At 42.2% G+C, this 27,174-nt stretch overlaps 1 protein-coding gene across 4 annotated transcripts in view; it reads right to left on the bottom strand.

The window, feature by feature from the left end:
* Window positions 1-2,108: 2,108 nt before the first annotated feature.
* The window catches only part of LRRC1 (leucine rich repeat containing 1), a 105,547-nt gene continuing 80,481 nt past the window's right edge, over window positions 2,109-27,174 (bottom strand). For 2 of the 4 annotated variants that reach the window (XM_030037458.1, XM_030037460.1), the window contains 6 exons: window positions 24,024-24,227; window positions 21,601-21,837; window positions 19,523-19,612; window positions 18,768-18,845; window positions 16,893-16,988; window positions 2,109-3,404 (listed from right to left, as the gene is read on the bottom strand). In XM_030037458.1, the coding sequence (XP_029893318.1) occupies window positions 3,252-3,404; window positions 16,893-16,988; window positions 18,768-18,845; window positions 19,523-19,612; window positions 21,601-21,837; window positions 24,024-24,227 (858 nt within the window). In that variant the 3' untranslated portion in view covers window positions 2,109-3,251. Of the gene's footprint in view, window positions 3,405-16,892; window positions 16,989-18,767; window positions 18,846-19,522; window positions 19,613-21,600; window positions 21,838-24,023; window positions 24,228-27,174 lie in introns of those variants that run through there. The other 2 variants (XM_030037459.1, XM_030037461.2) reach the window with 2 other exon arrangements.

Genomic DNA, 27,174 nt, shown 5'->3' with positions numbered 1-27,174 from the left:
AAGCCGATCCGTAGGAGAGGTGGGACCACATTCCTGCCGCGGCACCCGGCAGCTGCTGCTGTCGCTCCCTGGTCCACCTCGCTGGCTCTGCAAACGCTGCCGGAGCTGGAGGTAGCAGGCACGGAAAAAGGGAAACGACACGGGCACCACAGGTCTCTGCTTTGCCTTTGAGGAAGCAGAGCCCTACATGTCACGTACGGGGAGCAGGAGGCTCCTTGACGAGTTTTCTCCCAAGGGGCAAGTTTGAATACATTCTAGGATAAAAATGAGGAAGGTTATTTCAACATTGCAATAAATTGATTCTGAGAGCTCTGAGCCTTCTCTGACATGGCCGTCCATGGAAGCTCTAAGTGCTTTCTTCCTTTCACGGGTCTTTTAAGTCAATTGTGTTAAAGTGGAGTATCCTTGTGCTGGCAAGGTCCTACATCTGCTGTCCTCCAGGAGCAGAGACAGCAGTGGAACAACTGACCTCTCTTCTGTTGGATATCCACTGTTTCAGCTATATACACATGACGACTGAATACTACTGCTATGTCCCAGCAAACCAAATTATTCTAGGCTGTAAAATATATTTCAATGCATCACAAAAAAAATCTTCCCTCCCCCATATTCAGCAGTACTGTTTGCCTTGCCTTCCTCCACAATGATGGACGTGGCAATGATGAGACGTGGCTAACAAAATACATTAGGAAAGCATTAAATACCTTCTTAGTTACCTTTTAACTGATGTGGCAGCTGGGAATGAGGAGAAGCCAGTTCCCCACAGAAAACGAGTGACTGCTCCGCAGTCGGGCAGTAGGCTTTTTCTAGGCACCTCCCAGGTCAGCAGGGTACGAGCTGTCACTAACACACCAACTCCTATTGCACCTTTTCCACCTGCTGTCTCTGCCCACTCTTTTCAAACACCAACCCTCAAAACAGACATTACTCAGTGCTGATAAGGACACCAGCATCCGACCTCCACCTCTGCCCCTCTTTTGCAGAACAAAAGTGAAACATAATCACCTGCCCCAGTATTTTTTGCTTAAGCGAAGCCTGAATAAATGTGTAGCAGAGGCTTTGATGGATTTATTTATATTTTGTAGTGTTGCGTGTCCATTTACAAAACTATCTGGGTTCACTTGTCAATGTGGGTTCATTTTTTTCAATAAAGAATGTTACCACCATAAATCGATACCCACTAATTCTCTACACTGCAATATGAAATTTGCCTTGAAAACAAATTCAGTTGAAAAGGACAGATAAATATCCAAGTGTTCAAAAGTCATCTGAATGCTGACAGCATTTGGTTAAGAGCACGTAATTTTGATAGCAAACATTCTGACTTCCAAGACCTAATGAAGAATCTGAAACACACACCTGTGCATGAGGAGGAAAAACACTGATGATAGAGTTCTCAACAGAACTCCTACTTTACTTCACTAACTCTCAACTACAATGTATTCTGCAGCCCGAGGCTGGTTTATGACAACAGAATGAGTTTACTTTTTCTGCAGTCCAGTAAGACATAATAAAGCAATAATAAACCTTACGTTACTAGCTGGATTGCCAAAGCGTTTATGGGTTCTGAGCTTGATGATATTTTTGTAATATGCATTGATCAAACATGAAGTCATGGTTGAAGAACCCTGTTTATTTTGGAGGAAGAAAAGGGATGGGAAGCAAATATTTTTAAATATAATTTCATTTATCGACACCATTTAAGCTAATTCAAATTGCAATATTTATGCACATAATACAGTCTTTATTATTAAAGCTATAGCAGATTCTAAAGTAATGTTCATTTTGCAAATGAATGAAAATTAGTTTAATATTCCTACTGCTGATAAATTATCTTAAATTAAAATGCTGATGTACATGATAATGAAAAAGCCACAGTGGATGGAGTTGAGACTCAAGAGAAATCTTGATATCATAGTGTTATTGCAAACCTATTTTTTCAAAATAAAATATCCCTTTTATCAGTAGGAGATATTGTTCTAACTCTGTGACAGCCATACCCTCCTGGGAACTTCCTAATTCCTGAAAAGCCAGCTACCAGCATTCATTCAAATCATATATCAATGATCACCTGAAAAATCTTTCAGAATGTGAATAAAAGATGAGGATTTACCAGGTCACTGAGTTGTGCTATATTATATTTACAGGAAAAGCAACTGTATACACATCATAAAACCAACTGATGCACACTTTATGCACATGAGAGAAAAGCCACGACAGCCCAGCCTAGCAGGACCAGACCCCACCTCTGAGTTAAGGCAGCACCATGGAACCCCAAAGAAAGATCAATCCCAAAAGGTTCTTCTCAAGCACCTCAAAAATGCATTAGAAACCTGAATAGCAGTGAAGAGAATTAAAGGATTGAAGACTGTTGTACAAGAACATTTGCTCTTAAATCCTTACATCATATATATATATATACACACACAAATATATACACATGAAATACTGGCATATTGCAGTAAAGGAAATTTAAGGTGTTCTGCTTATATGCAAGTCAGGAGAAGAAATAAAAGTGTGTCAGACAGTTCCACAAGAGTAAGAAACTGCTTCTCATTTCACTCTCAGGTGCATAGTTGCATAAGATGCCTCCTGCATTTAGGTCTAATAAAATGTAACTTACAGGTCCTGTTCAAATCTGATATACGTTTGCATTACTGATATACCTGGAGAAACTATTCTTTATTATGCTAAAATGAGACACAGAATTCCAATGGAAATAACATTTCTCTGCAGCGAAAAAAACCAGAACTATCTAAAAGACAGAAAAGGATTTTTTATTCTCATAGAAAACAACATTAAAAGGGACAATTCAAAGGAACCTGGGGGTAGACAAAAGGGTGACCTATATAGACAAAACACGGACACAAGATTTTAAAAAAAAAAACGAACTATACAATTGTTTTCAGTGTGTTCCAAATGGGTAAAGTACCTTCTGAATAAAAATCACCCGCTCTTTTCACCATCGCGTTTAGGTTGCTGCCAGACACCCTTACAAGTGCCTATTGAAACACGCGGTGACATTCACATAACCTCACCCAGCGCATTTTGTTTCAAGTGCGCAAGTTCTGGCCGAAGGAAAGTTCAAGGCAAAGAAATACAAACATGGGTTCTCCTCCGCCAGCTCAAATCCATCCTCCGTGTAATGGTTTTCGCTACAAATAAGGCATAGCGGTTCAAGTACTACGTTAAATGTAATCGAACAATGGGACAGAAATCCACCCGTGAACTCTTTCCAGAAAAGTACTTTATTAAGGAGGATAAAAAGCACTGTTCAGACAGTCCGAATAGGCATGGCCTTCTGCGCTGTCAGGCTCCTCGGGCTCAAAGTCATCCGGGTCTGGGGGCAACTGGTCGGTATCTTCATCGGAAGTAGAAGGGCGCGTGAGGATTATCCGAGGTATCTTCAGCAAGATGCGAAAGATTTCAGAGAAAAGAGTCAGATCAGGAGCAGGGAAGTGTTTAAAGGGCATATTTTAAAGGTACAGGGGAAGCAGGTGATGAGAAAAACATGTCAGAGATATAACACCACAGGGCATCCTGACAGGCGAACTGTTCTATGCCAAAAATTGCATGGATAATTAAAGCAAAATGAGATAAGTTGCCTTTTCCTCTCATTAGCTAATTTTAAGAAAAAACTTCTATAGGAAAAAAATTTTTAAAAAATCAAAATATCTTTAAAAAATAAAAACAAGTAAATATGAAATATAGACATCTACTTTTATCTAACTTCATTGTTCATTAAAATTATGCACCTGAAAGCAATAAAGGATTAATTAAAGACCATAAAGCATATAAATTATTCATCTTTGAAAAACTGCTATTTTGGCTTTTTTACTGACAAAATATATTTAAGGGAAACATTAAGACAAAATATCAATGTGTAAATTCATTAGTTAATAAATATGCATACACGGATTTGACTCATCAATTTATTGGCCAAGAACTTTGTGTTCTTTGAGAACTGTACTGTTATGTTTTAAAATTAACTTAAATTCTGTCACTGAGAAAAGAGAAGACTGTCAGGTTCTTTATGCATAGCCAAATAATGTATCAGTAATGGTTTGTATCAATGAATGGATTATTACAAATTTAACTCTGATGCACAAAGTCATCCTACTTTTTACTAATTTTCAAAAAAAGTTTAACATGTAATGAAAACGTATAACAGTAAGTCAATATATCTAACAAGTAGGTAATATAATAATGTGTAACAAATAAAATGTCCATCTTACCAGTAGTCTGAAAATTTTCAAGAAAGGTAGTATTTCTTATTTATCAGCTACTTTGTTGCATTTCTTCACACTTTATAAGAATGTTTAATGTTGACACCACACAATTCAATCATTTATATATTATTTCCTTGCTGTACATGATTTGATTTAGGAAATGGCAGAAGCACATAGGTGCTTTGTGGCTGTTCAGCTAGCCTGCCGGTAGGTTTCTGCATCAAAGTAAAATGACTTGTTCCCCCGGCTGCACCAACTGCATCAGCTCCAACTCCTCTGACTATCGGGGGCCCGGCACAGCCCTGGCTCACGGGCAGGCACACTACACGTCAATACCAAAATGCAGGTGTCAATCTGGAGCTGAATCTCAGCCATGATAGCTGTAAACTAATTTTAAAACCAAGTATAAATTTAGTTATATTCCCTGGTGTATTGAATTTTTTTTTCCCCCTTTTGCTTAGACTAAGAAGGACACATTTCTGGAAGCTTTAAATAACCTATATAGGTCCTAAGTACTGCCCAAGCAAACAACTCCTGGGAAGATTTGCTCCTGTCATGCACACCTGACAGCATTTATAAGCTTTCCATGCAGTGGATGTTTCTCTTGGTTCTGTTCATTCTAAACGGCAGCCAGCAGCCAGCTGCTTTGTGCTACAGCAAGCGCACATCCTATACGTACAGGTGGTATACTGGGTCATATATCGAAATTCTGCCACCTCAAAAACCAGTGCAGAGGTCTACGCCTTATCTGAAGTTACCTGCAGAAATATCCAGGACCAGACTTTGCATTTCATTGAGCTGTCTGTTCAAAACTCAGGGAAGACCTTTCTTTGCGTGCTGTGCCACTCAAAAATAGACGTGTGCACATTTTCCCAAGATGAGGCAGGCGTTGCATTAGCAAGTATGAAGGAAGAGTCGCTGGTACGGCTTTTTCCTTTTGAAGAGTAGCCCTTAGCCATTTTGAATGTCAGTTACTGAAATACTCCTTATCAGCATGGTTTCTAATCCCCAGTGATCCCACTTGCAAGGATTCAAATCCAATTCTCTAAAAAAGCTTTTCTTCAAACATTTCCTGACTTCTGGAGCCTGATTCTTGCACACTATCTTTCAAATATTATGATAGGACTAGGTCTTACAATCACAAAATTAATTTAATTGATAAATTGGCAAATAGAAAAAAAAGCCTTCTAGCTGTTGGTGAGGCATAACCCTAAAAATTAAAACTAATAACATTAAGTTCTTGTGGGTTATTCCATTTCACCACCACCCCCAAACATACACACTCAGAGTTTTGATTTGGCACAAAGGTCCTTTTGAGACTTTTTTTTAGGTACTCTGAAATACTCCTTATTTTAGAGACCATTATTTATTTTAATTATCACTAAAAAATTACTACTCTTTTTTTTTTTTTTTTTTAATTAATTATCTACATCTGAAAGAAACAAATCTGAGATTGTAACAATATCGCTAGAGGAACAAATCCCACAGGATGCTCAGTTCTGGCACGAATACTCTTTGACCTTTCTCCCTATGTTCAATACACCGCAAGCTGTAGTTAGGCTTTCACAACTTTCCTGAAAACTTATCTCACCTCCTTAATGACACACTCCCTCCCACGCCCACGCTCCGAAAGCCTGCACACCTCCAGCACCCGAGCTGCGGCGAAGCCCCCGGAGAACATCCCCTCCCCGCCGGCAGCACGACTCTCCTACCAGTGCCCCCAGTTCGGCTCCCCGTTAGACGACCGCCCGCCCACCGGTGCATGCTTGTCCAACATTTCTACGGTCATTACATGTATCAACCGCTTCCATGAAATAAGTGGGGGGGGGGGGGGAAGTCTTTCATCTCATCTTCCATGCTGCTGCAGATAAAGAGGAACCGGCCCCGACCGACCGACGGACGTTCTGCAGCGGAGGCTGAACAGCATCTCAGCCCAGAAGTGCTGCAAAGGCTGGAAAGCTGCGCTCCCGAGAGGAGAGCGGGCTCAGCTCGGGTCCACAGCAGTCCCTCCGCATCCTCTCCAGGCAGATGAAAGCTCACCCACGCACCCACTCACTCCGACTTGGAGACATGTCACAGAGTTTCTCTAACACATCAAATATCTGGCCCAAGTGCAGCCCCATCCTCTGTCCCTCGCTTTCTGCACATCGCCCTGCCCACGCTCCCTCCGAAACCCCATGTGGACCCGTACCGCTGCTGGCCCCAAACCCACCGCTGCTCCTCCTCTGTGGCCAAGAGCCCTGCTCCGCACCCGCCTCCCCAGCGGGATGTGGAGGAGCCCTCAGCTCCGCACAGCTCAGAGGTACCAATGACAGAGCAACTCCTGGCTGCAGATCGTGCCACCTACACAACCGCAAACTGAGAGCACATCTAATAAAGTGACAGAGTATGCATTTGTACAAGGTGTAATTCAGTGGAAAGAGGCTCCGGCCTCTACTTGTTCTCTCCTAGCATCAAAAGTTATCAATTGATCTCCTGTGAAAAAAAAAACCTAAAACAAAACCAACACAAAATGGATGTAAGAAACACACATCACAGTTCTAACCACAGTGGCCTTTCCATCCCCACCTAACTATCCCCTAGGAACCCAGCACTCTCCATCACTGCCTTCACATTCACACTAGCTCCAGGAAAATCACAATCTAAGTGTATTGGGTTTGTGTGGCAAGGGTTTGGTAGCGGGAGGGTTACAGGGGTGGCTTCTGTAAGAAGCTGCTGGAAGCTTCCCCTGTGTCTGACAGAGCCAATGCCAGCTGGCTCTGAGATGGACCTGCCGCTGGTCAAGGCCGAGACCATCAGTGATAGTGGTAATGCCTCTGGGAGAACAGATTTAAGAAGGAAAAAAAGTTGCAGGACGCACAGAAACTACAGCCGGAGAGAGGAGTGAGAATATGTGAGAGGAACAGCCCTGCAGCCCCCCCGGTCAGTGCAGAAGGAGGGGAGGAGGTGCTCCAGGCGCCGGAGCAGAGATTCCCCTGCAGCCCGTGGGGAAGACCATGGTGAGGCAGGCTGTCCCCCTGCAGCCCAGGGAGGTCCACGGGGGAGCAGATCTCCACCTGCAGCCCGGGGAGGACCCCACGCCGGAGCAGGGGGATGCCCGAAGGAGGCTGTGACCCCGTGGGAAGCCCACGCTGGAGCAGTCTCCTGGCAGGACCTGTGGCCCGTGGAGAGAGGAGCCCACGCTGGAGCAGGTTTGCTGGCAGGACTTGTGGCCCCACAGGGGACCCGCGCTGGAGCAGTCTGTGCCTGAAGGACTGCAGCCCGTGGAAGGGACCCACGCTGGAGCAGTTCATGAAGAACTGCAGCCCGTGTGAAGGACTCATATTGGAGAAGTTCGTGAAGGACTGTCTCCCGTGGGAGGCACCCCACGCGGGAGCAAGGGAAGAGTGTGATGAGTCCTATCCCTGACGAGGATGAAGTGGCAGAAATAACGTGTGATGAACTGACCATAAACCCCATTCCCCATCCCCCTGTGCCACTGGGGGGTAGGGGTAGAGAATCCGGGAGTGAAGTTGTGCCCGGGAAGAAGGGAGGGGTGGAGGGAAGGTGTTCTGAGATTTGGTGTTATTTCTCATTACCCTACTCTGGTTGATCAGTAACAAATTGAGTTAATTTTCCCCAAGTTGAGTCTGTTTTGCCCGTGACGGTAATTGGTGAGTGATCTCTCCTGTCCTTATCTTGACCCATGAGCCTTTTGTTATATTTTTCTCTCCCCTGTCCAGCTGAGGAGGGGGGAGTAATAGAACGGCTTTGGTGGGCACCTGGCGTTCAGCCAGGGTCAACCCACCACACTAAGCTTTATCAGCTTCCTTTCCTCTTCCAGTTTTGTTTTTTAAAAACCAAAACAAAGTAACAAAGCTCAACAACTCTAAAATTCCATTATCTTTTGTTCCATCCTTCTCTTCCAGAACCCCAGGGGGGGTTTACCCTTGCTTTCAGATTTCCATCCTTATCTTCACTGACCACAGCTTCACCCTATTAAATAGGCAAGCTTTGCTCTTGGAGCTTTTCTTTAATATACATATTTGAATGTACATTTCCTGGTGCATCACGAGCGAGGGAAGACAGGAAAACAGATTTCATGTGCAAAAAAAGTCATAGCAAAGAGGAAACAAACTATTTCCACTGCCCATTACAGCCAGGGCAAGACAGAGACATTTCGGATGGAAACAAGGAAAACCTTTCCAGCATGGGCAGCTGAGCTTGAGCTGCTGGCCTAAGGCATGTGGGAAGGTGTGGAATTTCCATCCTCTACCAGTAACTCTTCAGAATAAGTTGATCCTGGTGTAGGAGGACAGATTATCCAGGATCCTGTCTTGTTCCATTGTTTTACTCCACTAGTTTTTACTGAATAGTGTCTGAACTTGTTTAAAATATTTCTGTTGAAATCAAAAAGTCCTCCTACTCACTTTCCATCATCATGCACTCATTATTAAAATAATACCTGAAGTATCAGTCAATCCCAAACCATCAAAATACGTAGAATGCTTTTTCAGAAAAATGTATGATTAAATCTTTGAAACAGGTTACTATTTTCCTTTTTTCTCCTGAAATTATATTTTCAGTGCCTAAAAAGTAAACTTCACAAAGGACACATCCTGTACCAAAACCAGTGTGTTCACTATGGGAATTCTTTCACTACCTCATTTGCACCTTTCTTACACTTTTTCAACATAAACACTAAGACTTCAGACACTAAAAAGAGTCACTAAAAAAAATTCATTTTTGTTTGAATCAGGCATAGCTGATTAAAAATCAAATTATTTCAGACACTCTCATTTAATGGAACTACTGCCCTCCATTGAAAGTTGGAGTCCTTCAACTGAAGCACAGACACGGGCTGCCTGCACACTCCTAGTCCACTGCAAGTAAAACAAACCCATCTAAATAACCTGGGGCAATTCAGCTGCAGTGTTGGCTGCAAAAATTCTTTCATATTGCAACAGGATAGACCAAACCCACAACTAACTATGATGCTATGAAAGCATCTTCTTAAAGCATGATAAACGAGATGTCCTGCCAACAGGTTACCTTCCAATAATTTTTAACTTCCAGTTGTGCACATATGCTTTCCTTTTCCACTTCTAATAAAAATGTTTGTCCAAAAGGTTGCAGAACAGTCCATAAAGGACAGTTCCTTATGTCTTTTTATAACCTTTTCAAAATCAAACCCAAACAGAACAAATCCCATCATCTTTTTTCCCTTTTATAAGCCTTCCCCTGACCTCCGCCCTCACAGGGCCATACTCCAGTCTCAGCAGAAGAAGAAAGCTCTCAAGGCAAGAGTCACGGCTAAAGCCCAAGCTTCACATAAAAGGCATAACCAGCAGCAACAGGGCAAAGCGTGGCTGAGAGCGAGGCCAGCCGCTGGGGAGAGAAGCTACGCATCAGAAGGTGGTACGGCACGTGAAAAGCCCAAGTCTGAAAGAAGAGGGGCAGAGGAAAAGGATTTGGATTGGCCTTTTGGCAGAAAACCAGACATACTTTTAACCCTAGTTCAAACAGATCGCTTTCTAAAGAAAATATTCCCCAGCTAGAAAATACCTGTAATAGGGAAGCCTGCCTAGTTCAACTCCATATATCTAAATAGTACATATTTTTGAAATTTGACTTAACAGCTGATCTTCACTGACACCAGTGCTAAGGCTGGTACCATTCAGCTGGTGGAAACAGGGGAAAAGAAAATAATCCACCCAGTTAAGAGCATTTGCAGGGGTTTGTGTAAACCTCACGAATAATGTTATGACTTCATGCTTAATTTTACCTTTTTTGTCATCAGTGGTGATGGCAGTAGTATTTTAGACTTCAACAACAGGAAATTCAGACTTCTCGCTAAACTCTGAAAACATGCCTTTGCTAGATGCAAAAGGTTGCACTTCATAATGACTGTATTCATAAAAGAAACCGTCTAAATCAAATTAGAAGTGAAAGAGGACATTTAGTCATGCCTAAAAAAATATTACACAGCTGGATTTTTAAATAATAGTTTTAAAAAGAAGATGCCAAAATGCATCCAACAAGAACAGCAGGGAACGGGCTGATCAACTGCTGCACGGTTCAGACCAAACTGGCAGCTGGTGGCTTTTTTAATTAAAGCAATGCGACGTTTCACTCCCAAAGACAGAGACAATGGATAAAAGCAACCTTCTCCCCAAAAGAAAACGTACGGGAAATACAAGTTAAAGTGGGAGAAAGAGATCTAATTAATTCCTTGTGAATTTATTACCCACAAACACTCTCACGGCCAGGCAGAAGCGGGCAAGGCCGTCAGGGTGCGGCGGGGAAGGCGGCTGGGGCAGGGTGCGAGGGGGGCACGACAAAAACCACCTAACGCGCAGCCACACGCGCGAAACTGCACGAATTTGCAAACCCTGCCTAGGCATCCATCACAGCTTCCCTTTCGTAGCGTGTTATCAGGAACGTTTTAACCGGCACGTGTTTTACGGTGCACCCTCAACGCTCCTGGTCTCGGAAATCCCTGGCCGCATCCTTTTCCCCGGCGCGTTACAGTGCTATTTCACTGCTTTCGAGGCCTGCTGCCGAACTCCAGAAATTGTGAAGTCAGACGGAGAGCGAGGTATAAACCTCTCCGGCACCCTGCGGAAGACAAATCTACGGTGAGGCACGGGTGAAGCGCCCCGTTACGCCGGGCAGCAGAAGACAAGCGGGGCGGCCCGTGCCGCTGCGCTCCGGAGCGGCCGGATCCCGACGGCACCTCTTGCCGCTGGCGGCTGGGAGAGGGCGGCACGCGATCCGGGCCATCCTTACGCGGCTCTCCGGCACTGCCGAAGGCTGGCCCCTGAGCTGTGGCACCGCGGTTTTGAGCGCGCTGCCTCGGGTCTGCGTGCGGCAGCCTGGCGGGGGCCACCCCGCCAGCCCACCCCTATTCCCTGAGCTCGCTGCTCTTCCCACACCGAGCCTGGTGATCTGCTCCGAAATCTAATTCGGGTCAGTGTGGTTTCCCGGAGGTTCGATGCACCAGACAAGTGCCACTCCAGGTGCTTTCCCCTAAAATTTCCTCTGTGGGAATTTTCTAGGGACTGGTATCTTTTAGAGGCCAGGTTTAAAACTGGGTATTTTCTCCACTTATTATCGGGGTAGCAAGAGAACACCTTTAGTGTTTTACCTGTCTCCCAGGGTGTAATATATATAAACATCTGGGCACGTCACATTCAGAGGAAAGCTCCTTTCTGTCCTTCCTATCCGGCAGTTCAGTGCCTCCCAAGGGCAACGCACAAGGCAAGGAAAGTGGAGTTCAGTCAAACTCAGCATCGCATTTCGTAGCAGACAAAAATGAAAGATCAGTGTCCGTCAGGTCACACGTGCAATGCCATCAGACACAAAAGGCTCTTACGTGAGTCAAACTGCTTATGAAAATTGTCCTTGCTCCATTTCTTTCATCTTCTAATGTACCACTGGGCTTCCCTGACACTGGAACCTGATACACAGGTTTCCATTTAAGTGCTTTCTGCATAATCATTTATGGCCTGACACTATAAAAACATTGAAGAAAATGCACTGCTTTGATCACATTGGGAGACTTGAAAGGTACTGCCCCCATAAGCACTGCTACCCAATCTTTTGATTTTGAAGAAAGCTCATCACCCCTGCGAAAGGCAGTGGTCGTAACTGAACGCCTGCAGGAATTCAGTACAGCCTCCCACCCCGCTGAATTCCCGCAGAGTCCACGAGGACACCTTTCACAAGGAGAGATGTTGCTGATCACTTCTGTGGTTGTTCAAATATTTATCCTCTCTTATTCTCAAGTAGTATGCTATGTCCTACAGCATGGTTCCAGGTGCCTTGCTTGAGTCTACTTGTCTCCTGTATGTATTTTTGCTTCTATTGTCTGCAGTGCTTATAATGTCTACCATATGATGGGTTTACTTTGTAGATTTTTTTTCTTTAACTTTGAGGTATTTGAATATGGATCTTGAAAAGATCAATTAATGACTTCTCTTTTTTAAAGGTTTTTCCTATTTAGCATTGTTAATTACAAGCTCTGCAAAAGCCAAGAGTTTAAAGTTTGAAGTGAATCATTTCTGACCCAGTCCTGTGAGAAAACTACTTAAAAGGAACAGAGGAAAAAAGATACACTGTGCAAACAGAAGCAGTTGTTTGGAGCAGGAACTTAATCCCAAATTCACAAAGTAAGTTTCCTAACCACTACGCTATAGATGTAAATACAGTGCCTATACCACACACCTTTTATCTTTCATCCTGACTCAGAAATACTCAGTTACTTAGATAAAAGTGGTATCAAACGAGCAGATGAAATGGAGAAGGAGATCACGCGACAGATGGGTGCTTACACTCCGCTGAGGCTCACACCATCGGTACAGGTTAGCTGAGCCAACACGGCTGAGCATGGGCTTCTTTGCAAGTGTTTATAAACCTGCACAAGATGCAAGGCAGTGAGGAGTCAGACTCCTGACTTCTAAAACTAACTTACCTTGTCAGAACAAAAAATAATAAGATAAAAATACCAACACCATTACCTGACAAGATTAAGAGTCACCAAAATGTTTTGGAGAAGAGACAAGGCAGTTCTTCATAAAAAACTTGAAGACTGAAATATTAGGTCATATGTTGTTATGGGAACAGGTCAGCCAAACACTGTCTGTGAGCGAGGTCTTCATTGTTTGAAACGAGTTGCAGAAGAAATCTGTCTTTGATGATGATAGGGACATTCTGAATCCCACTTATTTGTCTTCTTTTATAGTGCTTCTCTGACCTGAGTATTCTACTGGGTTTGCTTTTAAAATTGAAAAAAGCAAGACAATGACTAAAGAAACAAGAAAGAAGTTTTATTACATTTAAGTTGTATAATTACGATTTTCTGATATGGCTAGAACTAACCTGCTCAGGTGAATAAAGAAAGGGTTTGATACTTAGATTTCTGAAGATTTTTAACTCATATAAGTGCATCAAGACTTTTTCCTGAAAAGTCTGTATCGGCTGGAAATGAAGAAGATAGATCTGCTGTGATTCTCATCCGTGTAAGGTTTCTCATGATTTGCATCTAAACAATGTGGGAGAAAGGCAGAAAACCAGCAACCTACATATTGTGGGAGCACAGTATATGCTTATTCACTTTCTGCAGGCACAGGAGCATTTCACTTTGAGATATGTTACAGGTTCTGGCACACAGAAGTTGTCTTCTCACCGTATTTAGGAACATTTGGTTTCTGCATTTTCAACAGAGCAACCAAAACATTTGGCTTTTTTAGCTTGAAGAAATTCTTCAGATTTTTCCAATACTGTAAGTTTCTTTTCAACAATCACTTTTAACTGGTAACTCTTTACTTTAAACTTCCTTGCAAATCTTTGATGTAAGTGACACTTGCACATCTGGTGAACTATATATAAAAAAAAAAACTAATTGAGGAAATTCCCAGGGCAAAAGCATACAGTTAAAGAAAATAATATGGTAAGAATTAAAGCGAAATACTAGATTAAAATATTTAAGAGATTTGATATTCATTACAAAGTATCTAATATTCTTATGATGTTGATAGCCCCAAAAATGGATCAAAGAAGATGACATGATGATGCACGTCATGAAGTGATAGGAGATTCTGAAACCTGTCAACACCCTCCATTCAGTCAAACAAAATCCACTGGGAATTTCAGGCAGAGTTTGAATGAAAATATTTTTGATGGAGAAAGATTGTGCAGAGTTGGTTCTATGTTTGAGAAGGTGAGGAGGAAATAAGAAGCAGAGGGCAGAAGACAGCAAAATAGAGAACTGGAAATAGACTCCAGAATCCAAGTTAAAGTTCCTTCTGTTAAGTCAGCATGTGGCACTATTGGCAATGTCTGTATCCTCTATTTATTATTTTTTTTCCCTGTCGTTAGACATGCAATATCTTACACACAGTCTGCATGTAGATAGCCATATCAGTTGTGGTTCTAATCTGTTATATTTTGGTGCACATCTTTACATAGATACTTTTATTTTAAGATTACAATTTTAACATCCAAAGACTTGGTTTAAGTTCAATTAAAATATTTGTATTTTTATATATATGTATTAAACAAAGTAAAATAAACAGATTCCGTATTTTTGAGGTGTGATTAGCATAACTGAGACAAGTCTATAAAATACAGTATGTGCAAGAGAATCTAATTATAATTAAAGTTCTGGGGCCTCTACATTTCAAAAAAATACTCAATCATAATTAAAACAAAGAGCAATTCTCATTTTTCCTTTGCAAAACAATGACTCGGAGTGAAAGAACTTTTCATTGTCCAATTAATTACTGATCATTTACACTGTCATGAAATCTTAAAGCTGGCACAAAGGGTTTGAAATTGAGTTTGGCTGGATGAGTTAACAATTCAAATGAGCTTTTTAGAAGAAGTTAGAGCAACCGGGTCCATGGAGAACAGAGAGGAAACTTGAATCTGGCAGCAGCACTGCCCTTTGTAATGTCAGAGCACCAGGCTCGGAGACGGGATGGGCGACGGCAAGAGTTGGCTAGAGGGCTATGGCTAGCAGGAAAGAGACAAATATTATCACAGATCACATATGCAAAGAGGATGTTTATTAAAATTCAATACAAATAAATAGATGAAGACAGAGTCTCTGCTGGAGGGCAGGAAGCAGTGATGACATGGAAGAGAGGGAGAAGGAAGATGGGCACCATCCAGCACATAATTCAGCTTTTGCTGGAAGAATAATAGGAGCCTTTGGCTTCTTTGCCACCATGCTTCTCTCCTTCCCTCCCTTAATGTAGATGCACCCATCTTCTCCTGAAACCTAGTCAGGAATACAAAGGAAACAAACCTTCCTAGATTCCTGGCAAAGAAGAAGATTCTGCATTAAAGGCCTACTGTCACCTGCTTATCTGAACATGCAAAGCATGTCCTCCATAAGAAGCCAGGCTATAAACATTTTTCAGATAAGACAGTTACTGAGGAATAAGAGGAACTTCACCAGAGTAAACCCAGAGCGAGAGCAGATGAGATACTGACTGGTTCCCGAGTCAGCAGGATACTCCTCAAAAGCCCGTAATCTCTAAGACTGATGAATGCTGCTCTAGGTTAAAGGCAATAACATACACAATTTGCTACAGCACAAAGATTTTGATTAAAAACAATTAACAAAACCAGAAATACAGATATTTCTCCACAAAAGAACTTGCATATTGGCTACTTTTGACACCTGGAACATATTCAGCCAGTTGACCCCCTCTGTGCACTGTGCTCTGAGCTAAGTAGCTTGGTCTAATCTGCCTCCTCCTCCTCTTGCAGCTGAAGACCTTTAAAGGGAGGCATGATTTTCCAAGAGGCATACAACACAGAAAATGGTCATTTCCTCTTTTTGGCTGAAAAGTCAGATACTACTGCAACAGATCCAGGCCACTAGCAACGTGTGAATCAACCTTTTCAATGGTGGTTCCTCTAACAGGAAGCCTCGTCCTTCCTGCAATGCGGGTTAAGACCATAAGAAACAGCTACCAACTAGAGCTGGGAAAAAAAAAAAATCATGGAAGCGTTTTCAACTGAAAAATAAAATTGGTCTAAATGTTTCACAAAATGGTGTTGGAGACCAGAGGCCTCAAAATAAGTTTCTTTAAGCAACTGAATAGAAGAGAAAACCTTTGTTAATCCATCTCATAGACAAAAGCTGCAACTCAACCCTTCTTAAATAGTAATCCATGTAGGAAACCAGAGGAAACCAGATTTGCATGGTCTATTTGCTTATTTTTCAGTCAACTAACAAATCACATTTTTAAAAATGTGAACGGTTAACAACAACTGAATGCAGTCTTTGATTATAGTCTTTTATATAATAGATGAACTTTCATTTTTTGCCATTAGCTGGGTTGTGAATGGTATTCCTGGAAAAGGATAAAAAAATGCTGGAAGAAGGGGATTCAAACAAAGCATTCCTCTGGCAGAATGAGAGAAACAGTTTTTGCCTCCTGGTACTTCAGGCTTAATACAAGTAGGATGCTTTTTGACCTTAATGATTCAGATACCTTGATCTTATTGTATATTCCTAGTAAAGCCATAATTTCAGGTGTGGAGGCAGATGACGATGACTAGGGTAGATCTCCAGAGAGTTAAATTTTTTAGAGATCGACTTTTCACAAAAGTGGACCAGATTTCCAAAAGCCACCCTGTAGGCTTGGCTGTTTTCTTCTGTGACACGTGTGGTAGGCTTAATCTCGCCTGACATCAGTCACCTAAAATATGGGCATGCAGTCTTAGCCTGTCACACAAGTTCCCCCTCCACTCAAAGGGTAAAAATGGTCACCTCCAGGTAGCAGCCCAACCTCTCCCTCCTAAAAGAGGCACCCTGGAGAAGCTGCTCCTTCCATTAGCTAGGGAGGGAGTCCAGACAACAGAATAAGCACTTGAAGCCGGAGGGAATGGACATCACCGTTAAAGCCCCCAAACTAGAGTGCTTCAAAAGCTCTGGTGTGCTACGCTGGTGCTTATCCAGGAGCTGAGCTCCTCCAGAAGCCACGTCCCAGCTGCAGTGACAGCCAAGTAAACGCATGGTGGGGTCTCTGGTCTTTGGTACGTGTTCTCCTCTTGCGCAGCCACTCAGGTTTTGTGCCAGTCTCTACCACCTTTACTAGCATTAATGACAGACAACACAAAGTACTTAGCTAAGAATGATTTGTTACTCACTGGGGCCATCTTACTTACTGTTATGACGTGGTTTACTGTCGGGAAGGGGCTGCCCTTGGATGAAGCTTCAGTAGGACCAGCATCAAGGGCACTGGGTTCCGAAACGAGGGATGCCTTTAAAAACAAAGCAGCAGAAATGCATGGTTTTGTTCTGAACGCTGTTTAAGAGCAGCAATTCCCTCCCTCTCAGGTTAGTATACAAATACCTGGCCCCATTGTTACATATGGTTGCACAACAAAAGCAAATAAAATTGCAATTCTTGCCATTCCCCATTTTTGATGAACACACTGTATATTTGAACTGTTGAAATGGTCAGTTCAAGAATAAGAAGTTGTAACACATAGTATCAAGAGAAAAATGCTGATTATTTGTACACAGATTAGTCCTGTGGTCAAAACATTAGGACTCCTATAGCACACCTGAATGCATTAATTCCTTCTCAGCTCCCATGCATACAAAAAGCAGAGATATTTTTTTTCTGCGTTCTTTAAATAGATGAATGATTCTGCCATCTTGTGGGAGACAGAGAAATTATAACTATTCGTACAATAATAACAGCAGGACAGAACAGAAATTTCTTCTCTTTTTTACATGTTTCACTATTCATTAAATGAACAGATATTAGTAGCTAGTATATTTCCAACAGCCCCCAAAATAAGAATGAATTATAGCCTCAGGGAGGAACCTGAGCAAAGTGGTTGATTTTTAAGATACTGACTTTATCAGAAACTCTGCTCAGAAGTTCGAGGTACAGCAACTAAAAATCTGGACTTTTTTTTCCCTGATGATCTGATAATGTGAAATATGTAAAGAATTATTGAAATTCTCTCACATCTGTTAAAATACAAAAATTAGATAAGGGTAATCCTTTCATAAAAGAAAAAAGGTAAAATGATACAGAATTTTAACCATAATTAAGCTTTTAAAAAATGTTAAACTAACTTCCATATGTGGATTGTGGAACACAATCCTCTATTAATATGTCTATAGCCTAGTTTTACAAAATTAGCAGATGAATTTATCATTAATTTGTCTTTGGCTGATACAGGTTGTATCCTTATTCCTGGCAATTTAATAGACATAGAATATTGCTTGCTCTATCCTACCTTAATTCAACAAGGAGTATGCTGGAGTAAAAACTATTAATTTAAGCAAGTATAAATGACAGTTTAAGAGAACAAAAGCTGAAAAAAATTATGGACCAGTTTCACCTCAAAGTAATTTTGTAGAGGCTCTCCTCCCACTCTGCCTTTCTCAGCAGGTGGAAACCAAACAGGAGGTCAAAACTATATTATCACAAAACTGTAGGTGATCACCACTGCTCTTGGCAACCTCTGAAGCTCAAAAGAGTGGCTTCTGCCAGAAAAGATGAGGCTTGAGGTGGAGCAGCCCAAGAGACACATTTATCCCTTGGCACTGTAAGCCTCCATCAGGGGAGTTACTTGGAGCTGTTCTCTCCCAGCCAAAAATTACCTCGGAGAAACAAGCTCATCTAGTTTGTATTTCTTTGGAACAACTGCAATGAACTCATCTAGTAAATCTAATACAATGTCATAAGAAAGCTTCTTGGACCAAGTACAACTGCATTTGTGCTTACATAACTGCTTACTAAGACCATTGTTTTCCTTTACGAATGAGCCATTTAAGTGAATAATATTTTGTTATGCATGCTGAACATAAAGATCTGAAAACCAGAATACAACAAGAAGGAACACAACAAGAAGATATAAAACAATTCAATTTCATTATAATTTCTTCATAATGTAGTTTGGGAAGTATCTAAAAAGCTAAGGCAAGCCTAGATCTAGATCTCGAATTCCCCAACTGTGAGTGATTTGGTTTAAAGGTAACAACAAGTGAACACAGTCCACATTGACGAACAACCCATCTACCTCTGCCACTCGGTCTCCTGCTTGTACCCCAGCCAAGTCTGCTGGACCATCTTTCGGCAGCCGTGCAGTCACGATCCCCTGGTAACACAAAAGACAGTTTTCAGACCTGACAGGGTTTCTTCCATTGTTCTTAGATGTAAAAAGCAAACGGGAAGTAATTGGATTTTCAGGACTTGTTGTTCTGCTGCCTCTATTAAAATAAAAACTAAATGTCTTAGCACATTAGCAAGAAAAACAAAAGCCTCCATGGCTGACACATACAACAATGAACAAAAGTCATTAATTGTTTACACTGTGCCATGGGGGACAGACTGGGAAACAAAGATTTATTTAAATGATAATTAAGTGGGAAGATGTGAGAAATACTTCTCTCAAATCTAGTTAGCTCCTGGGAATGACCAAATGGGATAGGAGAGGCATGTGGATTGCCAAGGGAGTGACCCCAAATGGAGGTAGAAAGTGGAAACTAGCCAACAGTGTTTCAGTCATCAGGTTGTCTTTGGAAAATCATTGGTTTACATTGGGTTTTCTCTCCAAAATCGTCCCTCCAGGAGCTTCCCCATCAAAATCTACTGCCGGCTTCTACTTGGGAAATAAGTTACCCATGTTTACCTTTGTTAGCTTTATTACGCAGACAGTGATGTTACACTGAGGACAACCTCAGAAAGAAAATAACAAAACACAATAGCTTCAAAGAACCGCTCATCAGTTTCTTTCTAATGATTACTAGATAAATTTTGAGTAATGAAATGCACCTCATCATTGTCTTTACATGGAGATGAGCCCTTTCCACCAGCAATGCTAATACCAAGACTCCCCATTTGACTGCACACAGTAATGGTTATCTGGAAAAGAATTATAAGGATAAGTGGCCTGATTAATCAAAAACATTGCCTATTAACTACATAAGCAACGAAAATCTACCTCCCACTCCGAATACCAGCAGATTTGCTCCCATAGAGCTCAGCCCAGAGGAAAACGGTGCTATGCTTCAACACTGGCACATGCAAGGCTAGTCTTTACTCTTCAATAACACCAAGAATGTATTATTTCTCCAGGTTTTAGAGTCATGCCAAAACCATATAAGGCTGTTTATAAGGCTGCTGACCAAATCAGTTGTTTCATAAAACCCACCAATTTACTGAGCATTCACGATGGCAACAACACCAGTACACAGGAGGAGGGAAAAGTAAATATTTTTTCATAAGTTTATGAAAAACCTTTCCTTCGGAACCTCATCTACAGTCTGATTTGCTTACTCTCAACTCTTTTGAGAACAGATAACTGAATTTGAGCACTATTACGGTAATTTTCTTTTCTTTAAACAGGCTTTCTGTATGTATGTGTTAACCCCATCAAAAGATTTGACAGTACTCTAACAATTGACTTAAAAGTAAAAATATCAGGAAGCTTTTTGAAAAGCAGCATAAATTGTAATCTATCCAGTCTATTCTCCTCCTGCTGGTATCAGCAAAAATTTAGTACAAAATCTTAGATAATTTTTTGAATTTACACAATTCACAACAAGGACCAAATAAAATTAGTTTCAAGCTTTAAAGACAGCTTACATTTAAGAATTATTCCCCCCAGTTGTTTTTTGTGGTTTTTTTTTTCTTTAGTATATAATATACTTGGTAGTAAATAAGGATTTGCTAGTCGCTAAAACAACAATCACATTAAATTTAAAGAACACCTTCCCATAGCCTAGTGGAATCTGAATGCAAATTGCATTTAGAATCATAGAATCATAGAATCGTTTAGGTTGGAAAAGACCTTTAAGATCAATTTCACCTTATCACGTTATTTCACCTTATCACATTAGCAAAATGCTCTTATCTTCATTGATTTGCTTCATATCTCTAAGACAATTCAGGCTTGAATAACTTGTTATATTTTATAATTAAGAATATTTCAACACAGCTGTGTTTCAAAATTTAACAAAAGTATGCAGTTACTCTTACATGTATAACATACTCATCTGAAATTCCTAATTCCTAAAAAGATATGAAAATACCCTATCAGTCAAATGAAAACCACCCTGCCAAATGTTGCTTCGACTTAGCATTACCCGCACGCTTGAGACTTCACAAGTCCATGATTACCAGCAGTGTTTTGGTGACAGGTCCCCGCACGGGTGCCACACCGGGCGAGCTGCCTTTCCTGGTGCTGCATCCCGCAACCCCGGGGATGCAGCGCAATTCTGCATCTCCTGCCCCACAGGCAGCCAGCGGAGGTGGGATCTGTTCTGGGCCACCGCTGGGAGCCAACCCATAAAGCACGTTTCCTCCTCACGTGCTCCAAAGCATGCCAAGACGGGGTATGTCCACTGAGTTCAGAGTATAGCTTTCTCCACAAACTTCAGCCCAAATCTTGCAGTTCTCACTGATGAATTTTCACTTGAACATTCCCATCCCTTTTCACGGGACAGAGGCTTTCTCACGCCATGAGGGTAAGGCCACGCCACTGCTCCTAAACCATGGACTAAGTGAAGATTAGCTGAGTGCCCACCTGCGCACACCCTTGGCTTGACCTTACGATACCAAAGCTGGATATAGAAACTGAGACAGTATCAATCGGCTACAAAGAAAGTCGTTATTGTTTTCTTCAATGGAAAACGCTTTTTCCATATAAGCCAGTGGGAGCAAGGACAAACCTCAGCTTACACTCTGCGAAAGCCGAGTCTCACGACACCTACCATGCATCGTCCCCCCTTCTTTGCATCTTTTATAAACTGCCTCGCACAAGAAGCGGACTTCCCCACGGACATACAGACTTCCCCGCAGACACCCGGAGCCCCCCACGGTCAAGCCCAGCCCATGCAGCAGCTCAATACCTTCAGCGGGGGCTGCAGCACATCCACCGCCCTCGACTCCTCCGGGATCCGGCCATTCTCGCCGGGGAAGCTGCCCACTGCTGAGACGGGTAGTTGCACCTTTGTGTTAGTCCCTGGAAGAGTCTTGCCCTTCATCGCCGACTTGTGCTTTTCCTGAAGAGCTGTTCTGGTATTTCTTTGATCTCTGATGCTATCGTCGGTATCAAAAAGGCTGCCAGAAAACTTGGAAATAGGTTCCTGGGGGTTAAAGATAAAAAAAGGTAAACATGGCGACAGCAAGGAGAATACCTATCTGATACCCAGACCCTACCTGTGGTAAATTGGATTTGTTCCTCTCTATCACATTGCTGTACAGTAGGATTTGTTTCACTGAAGACAAAACTGCAACTTTAAAGTGAATGTACAAGTATCTTTCTTTTACCATTATTTCTCTGGGCAAGGTTTTCCCTCAACATGGGGGTGGAAATTGTGGGAATGGGGAGAGGACTGGAATTCACATAGCCTTTCTCTAGATTCCCGTGGCACACACAAGCACATATAGTGCACATATACCCAACTAAATCCTGCAATGCCCTGTGAAAAGGATGGAGCATGAGAACAAGACCATTTTGGGCAGCCTCTGGCAGCTGAGGAGCACTGAATCTGCTGTCCCAGGGCAAGGAACCACACACATGAGGCAAAGGAAAGGGCTCTCCGTACAGAAAGTAAAACATTTCTCATAGTTCCTCAAGGCTCACATTGTATTTTGGGGAGCACAGGTGTGAGAGGGAAGGTAAGCCCCTACCTTGCATCTACATCTCTAAGAGAAGATTTTGTTTAAGTAATTGGATTGACTTTATTTAGCTGCAAATGGCAGCGAGTGGTGACCTCAGTGATTTAGGGGTCCACTGGAAGTGGAGCCTCAAAGGTGAGGCATCCGGAAGCCTGCTTTGAAGCCTGGCTCTAGGCTGTACCTACTCTGAGATGCAGTCAGGAACTGACATTGTCACCCTATGCTTAGCTAAACCACAAGGGCTTGAAAAGAGAAATACACAATTAGACCACATCCACGAAACAATTAAAGCTTCAGACAAGTTTGACTGCAAAACATAATGACGTTTTCCAGTTATCAGTTATGCTTGGTGAAGTGGTTAAATGAAATTCAGCCATGATGTCTGAATTCTGTTCACATTTTATGGATGCTTTATTTATCTTTGGCTGATTTTTGCTCCTTAATTTGATGGGTAAGGTTGAATCAGATCTTCGTATTACCATAATCCTTGTATCTTCTGTCGGCAGTAAAATGATGCAGCCAATGAAGGTCAACACCTTGCAAAATAAACCCCATAAATGTCTTCCTAAGTTTGGAAGTTTAATACCAGACGCAAAAAGCGGTGGCATTACCATGAACAGCTGTGCAGAAACCCCACTGGACACTTCAGTTTTCAGTCAGAGCTTTCCCACAATCTCTCTTCGGTTGGGATGGAAAGCAGCATCGCCAACCCGGGAAAAGCAAGTAAGGCATGACTGCTTCCTATTTGCACTTAAAATTAAAAGGGAATTTGTTTAGCTTTAACTCACATAAAACATTCATTGTCTCTCTTCTCTTGAGAGAGGTTCCTCTTTAACATCACTGGGCTGACTAGCCCGGACCCATCAGCAGCGCTGGGGTGCCGTGGGTGCCGGGGAGAAAGGCCAGGAGCAAGAGGTGGGAGTGAGGGCTGGAGGACGGGACCCACCACAGCAGCTGGGGGCTAGGAAGGGAGCAGAGGTCCTGGCAGAGGAGCAGGAGCCCCAATTCCTCCCTGAACTCCCAGCAAACATCTGGAGGAAAGACTGGCGAGCAACGCTCTGAAAGGGAAAGGCTGCAAGAGTACAATCGCAACCTCTTCCCAGGCTGTGACCGAGAAGACAGCCAAGCTGCTGCCCGGGTGACAGACGCCTGGTGGGCACAGCTAGAGAAACCACAGCATCCCGGGTTTCCCAGACGTCAGCATCCTTGAAGAGCACTACCCAAAACTAAACACGCAGAGGAGCAGCACTGCAACCTCGCTTTTCTACCACGCGGTCCTTGGGAGAGATGGAGCTTCAAGCGCTGCTAACAACCTGATTACCTGAAAGAGATGGAGGGATGTGGGTAACTGCAGCTATAAGTAGGAGTAAAATAAAAACATATGTATCTCATCACTGCTCAGATTACTCACCTTCACCTGCAAGTTGCACTGTACTCTTGGGAGTTGGATGGATTGTTTAATTGCAAGCAAAGTAAAGGAATAAAACATTGAATGTGATTCTGTACCCTCTGCACAAGCAAGGATGTGAAAGTACAGTCAGTGCAGCCTCCCGCTAACCTGAAGCGTTCGGCAGCACAGCACTGTGAGCAGATTGTAGTTTCTTGACGGACACACAACATTGTCCCTCCTGACTTCAAGGAGACTACCTACATCATCAGGATCCTCCAGTTCCTCCGCTTCTTGCTCGGGACTGATTCTTCCTTCCCTCCATTTTCCATTAGCAGAGCTGAATTTGTACAGGTTACCACCATGAAAACTTTCCTTTCCTTTCAACGAGGCCCAGCGAGAGCCCTGGGAGCTCCAGGTATGGCCACCGTACGGTTTAGGAGACTTGGGAAGCCATTTAATAGAGTCCTGAGAGGAAGATGACAAAAGAAAGAACAGGCAATGAACAGACTTTAAGAAAGTGACTGAAGTATGTATATGCAGAAACTGTCTGGCAAGTTCTGCAAGGTATTTTAGTATCTTGTAAATACTGGGTTTCCCCTTTTTACCTTAAGAGGTACCTTCAGTCCCAGAGAGACACTTTGCCAGTTAATGGGCAATACTGGTGATACAAAGAGCAAGCGAAGGCTGCTGAAATTAGTGGAAGCCTTCAGGGACTTACATGAGCACGGAACCAAGCCCACCTTCAGCATCGTAAAGAAGAATTAATGATCAACAACAGTCTTCAATAATGTTATACTCTGTACTATTAAGAAAACAAACAAGAGTACTTAGACCTTTAGTGACCATCTCATCTCATGACCCGAGTTAAAAAAACCCTATCAAGTCACCCGCCTCTTTTCATTATTCATTAAATAAAATGTTCCATTTGTTGAATAGTCCCAATAGAAAGTACAATACTAAACTGATCTTTTAAGGTTTGCTCATTTTCAAAGTGATTATAGTCCAGCTCTCCCAAAACGTCCATTACTTATTTACATCCAAAAAATTCCACCTCTTCTTCATATACAGAAGTTCATACATGACAAGTTGTGTCAAGGTTGCCTATATACCTTAATTTCACTGAACTTCAGAAGTTGTTTTTCAAAGTAACCTTTATCTTTCTTTTAAGCTTTATTTTAATCTCACTTTTAAATTTTCTTATGGTGATACAAATCCAATGGCAGAAAGCAGCCTGATGCCATATAAACAGATACATTAACGCACATGCTCCAACAAGGCAGAGATGGATAACACAAACAAACGAAAAAATTATCAACAAGCTTACAACGGGGCAACCAGCAGCACACAGTGACTTTCACACTGTTTATACAGTGTTTGATTCAGATTTAACAATTCTTTAAGCTCCCATTTTTCCTTTTTAATGCAGAATAGTTATCTTCACACACACAGAGATTTCTTGCTGTTATCAGCACCCCAGATAGGTGGGTGAGAAAGAAAAGGAGATAGGACAGGGCTGTCCATGCTGGACATACTGATTCATCTTCAGCTGCCAAAGGAGCTCCCCCTGGAATTCTTCATTTACATTTGGGTTTAGGATGGCTGAAAAGACTAGGAAATGGACAAGGACAGTATCTCAGCATCTCGTTGGAAAAGATTATAGACCTTTCTGTGAGTCTTGAAAAGATCACAGCCCCCAACAAAGGATTATTTGCATTGTACACAGAAGCCACGACTGGCCTCTATAGGAAATTTGCTGTTAAACCACATTTTGAACTGCACTGACACTCAGCGATACCACCGTTTGGTGATAACTAGCCCGTATTTCTGGTTATTCTAAACCACATCGCTCAGGACAGTTGAGCTGATTGTCGATTTAGTTCATCAGTGAATTGAATGCGAAAGTAGCACAAACAATCATGACACGGTAGTGGCTCCCATTCCTCCTGACAATTCAAAACACAAGGCGGGATATCTCGTGGTAGTTCTTTACGCTTGCCTTGAATAAGGAAACATAGGGTACCCTTAAATAGAAGCTTTGTTTCCTATGAATATTAACTAGGTGGACAGCAATTCTAATCAGATAGGTAAATAGCACACTAGCTGAAATTGTTCGCTATTGTTTTGGTCTGGTTTATTTCAGAATAGCTAATGTGACACCTCCCAATGTTCAGGGTATTTCCAGAGACAGTTTAAATCCTTGTCAACTTTTAAGCTCATTAGGAAGTATTAAAGCAATTTCACTCTAAAAATAAACACAGGTACAGTGAAGCATATAACTTTTTCTGGGGGAATGTCTCATCCTTGTTTGACCCCGACCCCTAATCCTAAACAACAGCTTCTCAAACCCAGCCTGCCAAGTTCTCTAACACGAGTAAAAAGCTATTCTCTCAAGGTAACAGTTACAGGTTTCGAATTAAGCTTATGCTGACAATCACTTCACCATCTTAAGCATACCTTCAACTGCTGTGGTAGCCTCTCGTATGCACGAGGAGCAAGCTGATGTCCATCAGCAGATTTTACATCCCCGTGCCCCTCGCAGCCGAGCTGGGAAGGCAGAGCCGCAGGGCACTCCTGCTCCCTGCCTGTCTTCTCCTACCGCAGGAACCTTTTCCTCATGCTGACATACAGCTATAAGGGAAATTCATCATCTGTTTCACACCTCGCACCTTCTGTAACCTGAGAGATTTTAGTCTTCTGTATTCCTGATCTACAGTACTTTAAAGTAAAACAGAAACAAAACTACAATTCTGGGTAAGAGCTGTTCACATTTTCACTAGGTCTATACAATGCCATGGATGGCATTATCTTTATGAAAGCAGTTTCACAGTTTAGTTGTATCAACGGCAAAAGATTGAATGGAACAACCAGAAGTGCCTTTTAGCCTACGTTTGCACATACCTGTTGTAAGCAAAACATGCTGTGGACTATGCTTTCATAAAATAAAATGGAGAAACTAAGCCAATGAATGCTGCTGCTGTGAGTGTAGGCTAACACTACTTTGAAAACAAATCTTAATCATTTTTTTACAACTTTTTGATGAAGGAAAAGGGGTGGGGATAGAAATAAGATAGTGGACTTAATTCAGAGTTCAGTAGCAATATAAGGTGAGGAACAGAGAATGTCAGGGATGCTGTTGCTGGGCCCACTGACTGCCAGGGTGTTACTGTGCTGGGCTCTTCGCATCCTTTTGTACAAAGCCAAGAGTAGCCACGGTGCTACTCAATGCTGCGAGTTCTTAGTGACGCCAGGCGCTTGAAGAGTTTGCTAGAAGGAGATGGAAGGTACAGCTCTGTTGTGTGCTGTGCTTTAACGCAAAGCAACCACTCAATCTCTTTATTGGATTTTTTTCCCCCCAAAAAACCCCACCCAACTCATTACTCTGATGTATTAATGGGAATTAGATGGGCAAAAA

Source organism: Aquila chrysaetos, chromosome 15 (assembly GCF_900496995.4).
Source record: "Aquila chrysaetos chrysaetos chromosome 15, bAquChr1.4, whole genome shotgun sequence".
NCBI lineage: Eukaryota > Metazoa > Chordata > Aves > Accipitriformes > Accipitridae > Aquila > Aquila chrysaetos.
This window is presented reverse-complemented; position numbering and strand designations above follow the sequence as displayed.